General features: G+C 32.3%; 1 protein-coding gene across 1 annotated transcript in view; it reads left to right on the plus strand.

Moving 5' to 3' along the window:
- LOC144971833 (acyl-protein thioesterase 1-like) overlaps positions 1–9,562 on the plus strand; it is a 28,857-nt gene extending 19,295 nt beyond the window's left edge. The window contains exons 5-9 of the mRNA XM_078912910.1: positions 361–408; positions 1,047–1,117; positions 3,572–3,753; positions 4,096–4,260; positions 4,923–9,562. Of these exons, the coding sequence (XP_078769036.1) occupies positions 361–408; positions 1,047–1,117; positions 3,572–3,753; positions 4,096–4,260; positions 4,923–4,973 (517 nt within the window). The 3' untranslated portion in view covers positions 4,974–9,562. The remainder of the gene's footprint in view (positions 1–360; positions 409–1,046; positions 1,118–3,571; positions 3,754–4,095; positions 4,261–4,922) is intronic.
- The last annotated feature ends 564 nt before the right edge of the window (positions 9,563–10,126 follow it).

Raw genomic sequence — 10,126 nt, forward strand, 5'->3', positions numbered from 1 at the left:
TCTTTCCTTTTTTTTTTTTTGTCTTTAAGAGTTTAGGTTTTATTTTTCTCACCTTGTGTCAAAAAGTACATTGTAATGATTTTTAAGTGTTTTAGGTTTTCAGCATGATTTTGATATTTGAATAGAATGTTTCTGTACCTATTGTTGTTTTGCCTTTTGTATTTTGTAGTTTGAGAGAAATATTGAATGTGTGTGTGTGTGTGTGTGTGTGTGAGAGAGAGAGAGAGAGAGAGAGAGAGAGAGAGAGAGAGAGAGAGAGAGAGAGAGAGAGAGAGAGAGAGAGAGAGAGAGAGAGAGAGAGAGAGAAATTAATGGCACTTCTTTTCATTGCTTTTTTTTTTTTTTGTGGGTCTTTTTCAGCACAGCAAAACCCGTATCTCTAAATGCTGGCATGCTCATGCCCTCATGGTAAGACTTAATTGTTTTTGTTTGTTTGTTTTTTTTGTTTGTTTAAGGGGTTCAAATCAGTGTTTATGTGAATAAATTGTATTTTGTTTTTCTTTTCTTCTTACCTATCTGTTTCTCTTTAATTTTTGTTTTTAGTTTGTCAGTGATCGCAACAGAAGAAGTATAAGAAATAAACTTGAAAGAGTTATTTTATGAATGAAATAGCTACAAAAATTTTGACCAGAAAACTCTTACTCCCTGTATCAATCCCCATATCATTAAAATTACACCAGAAATCCTTACTTTAAAGAAGACAGGTTGGGTTGAGAATTTTGAATAATATGGAGATTATCTTAAATTATTGACATTTTACGTAAAGTATTTGTGGCCAAAATGGAAAACAATGACATTTTGTCAGAGTGTTGCAATATCGGATCTCAGTTTGATGTAATAAGAATTTGTTGAGAATCTGTGTGTGTGTGTGTGGCTAAACTAAATTGAAAAGGAAAATATGAAATTTTAAATCATTTCTTCAAACACAAAACAGAAAAGGTACCAAGATGAATTAAGCGTTTTGTTGAATAAGAAATGCGTAAAAGTGTTTTTCATGCTCTTACTCTTTTAATAAACAATATAATGTTTTGGGTTTTTTTTTTCAGGTTTGACATTAAGGGCTTATCTCAAAGCAGTCCTGAAGACGAACAGGGAATCAAAGATGCAGCTAAAGAATGTGAGTTTGCTCTCATGAGGATGGATTTATTTTGTTTTTTGTACATTTTCTTTTCCCATTAATTTAGATGTCTTCCTCTAGTTCAGACGAATACATTAGATTGACAAACTTTGATCAGGAGCTAGGCTCCTGGAAGGGGTGAAAATTGCCCGGGTATTCACGGATTTCAATTTTTAAATTGTTTTTCTGAATATGTCAGGGGGTTTTTTTTTGGTTTAATTTTTATTGTTATTTTTTTTTTTTTTTTTGTTTTTTTTTTTGTCACTGGAGATCAGCTAGAAAAAAGTAGCAAACAGCCTGTATTATTTAATCCCTTTGCTTTGAATCACATTATATTAGGGGATTTGAACCTTAGTATGAGGTGTTTAGGGAGATTGATTGACCTCAACTTTAACCCCTGATTCCTGGATCAGAGATTGGCTAAACATATATATATATATATATATATATATATATATATATATATATATATATATATATATTATATATATATATATATATATATATATATATATATATATATATTATATATATTATATATATATATATATATATACAGTCGAACTTGTATAAAGGCAGCCGCCCATTGGACCCCACAAAAGTGGCCGTTTTAGACAGTTGGCTGCGTTACAGAGTGGCTGCCTTATGCAGTAACAAAATAGAGGAAAATACAATGGTGAGCCATGGCAGGTGGCTGCCTTCTACAAGTTGTCGCGAACACAAGTTCGACTGTGTGTGTATATATATTTGAGTTGAGTAAAGTAATACATTATGTAAACTACATTATCCAAGGACACAACAATGGAGCAAGAGTTTTCTATCATGTTACGCATTCAATCACTGACCATGCTCCCATTATCTGAATTTATATCAAAATTAGAGACTGTTGCTGCTGATGTCACAATACGTACACTTAGCATCTGATATTTAAAGGTTTGCCAAAAGCAATTTTAGCTCTGCATGCTCAAAGATGTTAGCAGGCAAAAATCAGTTTTGAGATTAAACCTAGGCAAAATGCTAAGTTTATGAATCATATAAACTTTTGTTCACAGATCACTCGTAAGAATAGTCTTAGGATGTTTTTTTAAAGATAAAAAGAAGATTTCCTTACATCCTTTTTGATGCAAAGTTATTTGTTCATTTCATCAATTTTTCTTGCCACAATATTTCCCTCAGTATAATGCGGTGCATTAATATCCAAGTTTTTAATAGTTATCTTAAATTGTATTTTTTTTTTTTTATCCTTTGCGTTTAACACAATTTCAAGCTATAGATAAAATATGTAATCCTTTTAAGTATATTCCAATTTTTCTCTTGCTTCCACTTTTATATTTTATACATCATCACCATCATCATCGTTTTTTTCATTGTTGTGTAGTAGTATAAATAGTAGTAGTCGTCGTAGAGATAAGTGTTGTAGTATTAGTCGTATTATTATTATTATTATTATTATTATTATTATTATTATTATTATTATTATTATTATTACAGCCCACTCCTGATTATCGCAACTCGGTTAATTGCAACTTTCAATTAATCGCAACATTTCCCAAGAAACGAAATTAATTCTATATAAAAGTCACTAGTTAATCACAACAAATTTTTGCCCTAAAAGTGGTAAATTCAAGAAATCAATCAACCAAAATATCAAGATTAAATTTCATCATGGAAGAAATCGTGACAGGTTGAAAAATCGAGAGTGAGCAGGATTTACTGCTACAGTAGAGTGTCACCATTCTATTTGAGACAAAAGAGTCTTTTTAGTATGGGTTTGTGATGTCATCTGTGGCCATTAAATAGGAGGCGAGAGGGCTGGGCATAGTTTTTACAACAGGCAGACAATGACTGAGCGATATCCTTTGTTTTGGGATTGACAACTGTGTATTGTGACAGAGTTTGATAAGAGCTTATTGTCTCTCATCACGGCTAATCTCTTTGACTCTTACAAATGTTGAGAACAAAAGAGTGAAAGTGAATAAGATGTGGACTTTCACAAAAGTTTATTTTGCTTGTCAAAATCTATACAGGGATGCCATATGGTTTTTGTTTCAATCAAATTGCTCGGTTTGTGGTGGACTAAGAACAATGTTTACAACACCTTGTTTTAAGTTTAGCATATATATGTGTAAAATGTTGTAATCGCGGACAGGAAACTCAACTTCGGTTAATTGCAACTTCGGTTAATCACAACATTTTCGCTGATCCTAAGGTGTTGCGATTATCCGGAGTGGACTGTATTATTATTATTTTTATTATTATTATTATTATTATTATTATTATTATTATTATTATTATTATTATTATTATTATTATTATTATTATTATTATTATTATTATTATTATTATTATTATTATTATTATTATTATTATTATTATTATTATTATTATTATTATTATTATTATTATTATTAGCTCTAGATAACGACAGCCTAAATTTATTTATTATATTTTCAGTACAAAGCCTTATTAAAAAGGAAATCAGTTCTGGAATTCCTGCAGAGAGGGTATTTATTGGAGGATTTTCTCAAGGGGGCTCCGTAGCATTGTACACAGCTTTCGGCACAAACGTGAAGGTTGGAGGTGCTGTCATACTCAGCTCATGGATGCCTCTCAACAAGCAATTTACAAATCCCAGTGTGAGTGATGTATCTTATTTCAGACCAGGAAAAATTGTTGCCGGGCAGTCCCTTTTAAAAAAAAGACAAAAGTAACAGAAAATCGGCTTCCCACAATTTAGAATTAAACTACCTACCTCCTTTCCTCTTATAGAATGTAATCATTAAATTATTTGATAGATTGGATGATACATTGAAACACAACCATGCTTTTTCATAGTTCTCATACTTAGATGCCCTTTTGAAACTAAAACATTTTTTTGAAAAGAAAAAAAAAACAGCTTTTAAATTCTTCATTTTTTATTTATTTATTTTTTTAATTATTTATATTTTAATCTTCTTTTTTTTTTTTTTCTTTTAAAGGTCACCAAATACAACACAGATATCCCAGTGCTCCAATGTCACGGGCAGGAAGACCCAATGGTGCCCTTGATATGGGGTAAGGCCACAGGAGGAATCATACAGAAGTTTAATCCCAATGCACAGTTTAAGACATATCCTGATATGGGACATAGTTCATCTCCAGAGGTAGGATTGTAATACAAACATATTATTTCATTTTGATTTATAATAATAATAATTATTAGCTGCTTTCTTTATCACTACCTGAATTTAGGCTACCAGTGCTTAATGTTGCTTTTCTTATTTTTAAAGATAAAATTCAGCTTGATTATGGTGTTGATTATTTTTCTTTCTTGCTTTGTCTGGCATCTTTCATACACACTTGTTCAGATCTTTATCGTGCACTGGTGCCTGCTCCTTAATTTCTTAATTTGATATTTTCAAAAAATAAAATGGAGCAACTCAAATGTCTTCGTTCTCGTTCTCTCATGTTCAAAGTATGTGTTGTTTGTTGCAAGTGAGGGTTCACAGTGTAAAACGCATACTTGTGAAGAATATAAGTATTAAAATTATCCCAACGATTGGAGCCTCTGTTGTGTAATGGTAGCACGCACATCTGAACGGTAATCAGAAGGTCTGAGGTTCGATCTCCATTCAAGGTAGAATGATTTTTTGGGATGGTTTTTTTCTTCTATTTTTCTTTCATGCTATGTCTGGCACCTTTCATACATTGTTCAGATCTTTTTCCTACACCGAAGGTAATGTACATTGTAGTGTATATAAGCACTATTTATTGATATTGAATTTTCAACAAAAAAAATTATTTTTTCTCTTTTCACTTCCCCCAGGAAATGAGAGATGTCAAGGAGTTTTTGGAGGAACACTTGAAGGATTCTTGATTAATTTCTTCTTTTCTTGGCCTAACGTTATTGGATATAATAATAATAATAGATATAATAACTGTTCAAGGACTCCAGTGACTCAGTCCTGCTGCTGCATTGAAGTTATGGTGGACTGGATGTTACAGTCTTTATTAATAATGATGAATAATATGGGTTTTTTAAAGTTCTTTATGTTTTTTGTTTTTTTGTTTGTTTTTTTTTTTTACAAAAACTTTGCTCCGTAATGCTTGTATATGATTGTTCAAGACACTTAAGTACTGTAAAAAGAAGAAAAAAATCGAAAGCAAAAACAATGTTCCAACTTTTTTTCCCATGTGCATAAAGATGAACATATTTCTAAAATATTTAAGAAACCTAATGGACATTCTAAATTTTCTTATGTAGAACAGTATATTCACATACGAACGTACATTGACATTTGATATTTTTCTCTTTTCTCCTCTGTTTGGAAAATTTAACAGAGAAGGATTGCAGATTAAATGTTATAATTTAAATTTTTGAGGGAGTTTTGGAATAATTCTTATGGGTTTTTTTTTGTTTTTTTTTTTTACAGTCCTTGCTTAGAAGTGTTTAAATATTTTTAAATATTGGGGATGATATTTATGATGTGCACATCACTCTGGTTGCAATTTTTTAATATAGGGTTTCTTGTAGATCAATTTATTTTTGTTTCTCCTTATCCTTTTTTTTTTTCTTTATTATAATTTGTTGATGAGTAGAGAGCTGTGTCGTGAATGGCAATAAAATGAACATTTTTGTGTCTATGTTATCAAATAAATTTTTTAACTGATTGCTATATAAATTAAAACTGAGCGCAGTATGGAGAAATAAAGGGGATTGTACGTTAGTGAAGTCTGAGATATAGTATATGTGCAATGGTTGTATGAAAGAAATACATTATGAAAGGATTCCATTTGCAATGCAGCTCATAAAATATTCAAAACGAATTTTTTTTTGTAATAGTTCATACGATTAAAATAATGAGTTGTTGGTTTCATTGTTGGTGTAATTATTGTTCTCACTTCTGACATTTGATCAGATGTGACTGTTTTGAATTTGAAAACTTAAGTCAGTCTGTATTTTCAGCGCTATACTTTTTAAATGCCCATATTTGCAGGACCAGCAGACAGGGATGCTGTTTGTAATTTACAAATAAATTTAAAGTGTAAGTATGCCTGTTTTAGAGGTATTTTAATGAATTTTGTGAATGCTCATATACATTTCAATTACTATTTATGAATATGTTATGTTAATTCTTTCATAAGAAGTTACATAATGTATTATTTTATGATAAAATACAGGTTTCAGATCTCTACCAGCTCAAATTAAGAAATGCAGGGATCACAGTGTCTGATGATTTTACCATTAAGGTTGATTGTAAAATGCTTTATATTATGAATCTTATTTCACACTTCAAAGGGCGCCCTTAAATTTTTATGATTTAAAACCAACATTTTTCAATCCTTATATTTCTTTTGCAATTGGTTTTAAGTAAATCAGGCCCTAAAAGGCTTAAGGAGAAAAAGCATGCTATTTTATCGGGTGGTATGTAATTATTTTTTTACTTTCGGGAATATGCACAAATTGTTTAGACTTTTATGAATAACATGTCATTGTTATCAATGAAATTGAGTTCACTTCAGTTGTGTTGAATCCATCTTTTTGCATTTACTACTTTAATCAGATGAAATGTTAAATTACTCTGTTGTTGTTGTTATAAGTCCCCTATTTTCTGTATTTATATCTTTAGAGTTAAGAATACTGTTATACTATTGTGACATTGTTTAGAAATTGAAATTTACATTTAATCTGAGTCAGACCTTGATCATACTGGTTAACAGTTTTTTTTTTTGGTTTTTTTTTTTTGGGGGGGGGGGGTGGTTGTGCTTTTTACTATTAATTTCTGTATATTTACTGCTAGTTATTGATTTTGAAAGGCAGATGGCATCTAAATAAGACTCTAAAGCGAATTAATATGCAAGCACATCATGGTGTATTAGTTAAAACATTTCCAAGTAACTCTGTAAAATTGTATTCCATTCTTTTATTGCACAAGGTCACATTCTGTCCTAAAATTTCTTTCATTGATAACAACATGCCCCATACAACGCATAAACTACTTTTAAGCATAATTTTTCTCGTTGCTCCATTAAATGACCGTCGCTTTGTACATTACAGAGAAGATATTTTGAAAAATAGATTTAATTCATCACTAATTATGATTGTTCAAATTCGTAAATCAATTCACACTTCTGATCCATACATCTGCTCTAGAAAAACTGATGATTAAAAAAAAAAAGCAAAATGATTGTGGAGTCAAATCCACAAATGTAGCCAATGACGGGAAGGAAAACATCCTCAAACATGCGATTTACCCTTTTGGCACACTGGAATCTGAATCTGTATTTTAAAGCTTTGTTGTGCTCACTTATACCCAGAATACCAATGCAATGCTTTTAAGACGATAATTGGGTATTTAAATTAAAGCATGTATTGCGTTGGAAAAATGGAATGATGCTGGAACAAATCAGTGATTATTGTAGTTGATTAAAATAAATTCAACTGTTTCTTGATGACTTGGGAGGTAGGAGGTACCAAATAAGGAGTTTGCAGTTTAATTAAATGCATCCACTTGACATTGTATGTTGACTTAAAGCCACGCTTCTTTTGCAAGGAAGGTCCCGAGTATGGAATAATTTACCTGCTGGTAAGAAACTTGTGAGCATTACTGAGTCCTTTTAAAATGCACATAAACTATCAAGAAAAGAGTTATTGGTGTATTTTCTTTTGGAAACCTAATATCAACAGCAGTGCTTACTCTGACCAACTCAGTTGGTTTATATGAAAGGGGAGGTTTGGGGGGGGGGGGTGTAGATGACAACGACATTCTGTTGAATAAGATCAGTTCATAATACACAAAACGTACCATGAAAGTAGTCCTAGATGGCACGTCATCGGATGAATGTCCAGTCATATCAGGAGTACCACAGGGAATGGTGCTAGGACCCATACTATTTCTTTGTTTCATCAATGACCTACCTCTACGAGTAAAATCTCAGATTAGGTTATTCGGCGATAACTGTCTAATATACCGACCAATAAAATCTGCAAATGATCAAAAATTGCTACAAGTACTACAAGAGGACTTGAATAGTCTTGAACAGTGGGCTAATGATTGGGGAATGAAATTTAACGCAAACAAATGCTACATCCTCAGTATAGCTAAAAATTACAATGAGACTTACAAGTTAAACAACACTGTCCTGAAACAAGTCGACGATAACCCATACCTTGGCATCACCTTCTCAAAGGACTTGAAATGGGGGAAACACATTAACAAAATAACCCAAAAGGCAAGCTGCACCCTCGCGTTTCTCCGCCGAAACCTTAGCCACGCCCCAACGTCATGCAAACAAAACGCCTACCTCGCATTTGTGAAATCACAATTGGAATACGGAGCAGTTGCCTGGGACCCCTACGTGAAGAAAGAGGATATTCAAAAACTTGAGAGAGTCCAGAGACAAGGCGCCCGGTTCATAACTGGGAACTATAAGAGCAGAACCCCAGGATGCATGACAAAAATGTTAGAAGAAAGAAATCTCATCAGCCTCCAACAAAGAAGAAAAGAAACCCGTCTGTCATTCATGTTCAAGATAATAACAGATCAAATACCATCAATAAAGGCAGACTCCTTTTTCACGCCACGACCAAACAAAAGAAAAATCCGAGCACTCACTTTCGCCAACCACATAACCGAAAACCCCATTGACAGATACGTCACAAACAATTCGAACTGCTTCAAAATCCCACAGACAAGAACACAAAACTACAGAAATTCTTTCTTCATTAGAACTATCTCGGAGTGGAATGGGCTGGATGAACTGGTCATCATAGCACCACACTTAAACGATTTCAAGGCCCGACTGACATGGGCCGCGCCCAATGAGGACGCCGCTGAAATACAACCAGACCATTGGTTTCTTCAGCGCCAACCATACAGATACAGAATAACATAAAAGAAAAATTAAATTAAAAAAGGAGAAAAATTGTTAAAGATTTAAAAAGCAAATACAAATATCGAAGAAGTGGCCTTGTCGTTTGACATAATTAAACATTAAATAATATTAGAAATATATTGACATAGTTTTAATGAAAGCAATCTATCTAACCCTGAACGATATTTGAATGTTTATTTAGTATCAATCAAAGCAGGCATAAACTACACTTAGTTTTTGATAATCCAATCATCTTCCTTTTTCTATCACTGATATGACCTGCCTAAATGTATCACAAGCGATGTATCCTAATAGCAAATAAACAAAATGCTTCTTATAGCGAGAAAATAACTGATTTTATTTGATACATTTATTGCATCTTTTTAGTTTGATCATCCCACCCTTTCTCTCTCTTCTTTTAAATTCTTAATACTGGTATGCAAGAGGTACCAATACACCACTTTGTGTTGTAAGTTTTTATTTTTCTCACAATATTGAATTGACATGTTTAGCTACTCATTATTGTGGTATAAAATACAACCTTTAAACTGCATTAAAACCTTGAATTTGTTTCAACCTTGTTTTTGAAAATTGGCTTATTGTGTTATTTATTATTTATCACAACTGCTCTTGTGCTTTTTCTCTTATACATTATCTAATTCTTTTGTGTTTTAAGAGTCAGGCTACAATGGAAATCTGATTATGGTATCAGGCTCGACGTGACACTGATTATTATTATTGTCTCATCACAAAATATGAGCTAGGGCTAAAATAGTATAGAGATACCGATAGATCAAATAGCTAGTTAGGTTCAAAAGAAATCTAATTTAGAAGTCTGGTATCAAACTGTGATATTTTTCCATCCATGTTGACAAGCATCTTCACTTACGAAAATATGAATAACATCGTCCAAAACAGACTAAACGGTCTATCATTTTCAACAAATAATAATAATATATACTTTATTCATAACAAAAATGGAAATTCGTTTACTGGGTGGGGATCCTGACCTCCCATAGTGGGCAGGGAGGTACGTGCTGTGTCTTCTTTCCCCCCATACCTGTTTTCCAATTGTTTCCTGTCATTGTCTTGGAATGAGATTACTTAGTTTTGTCCTGATCCTTGCCGGAGTTCCTTGACTGGGAGGGAAACAGT

This window comes from Berghia stephanieae, chromosome 1 (assembly GCF_034508935.2).
Source record: "Berghia stephanieae isolate SIO BIC M18660-M18661 chromosome 1, UCSD_Bste_1.3, whole genome shotgun sequence".
Taxonomy (NCBI): domain Eukaryota; kingdom Metazoa; phylum Mollusca; class Gastropoda; order Nudibranchia; family Aeolidiidae; genus Berghia; species Berghia stephanieae.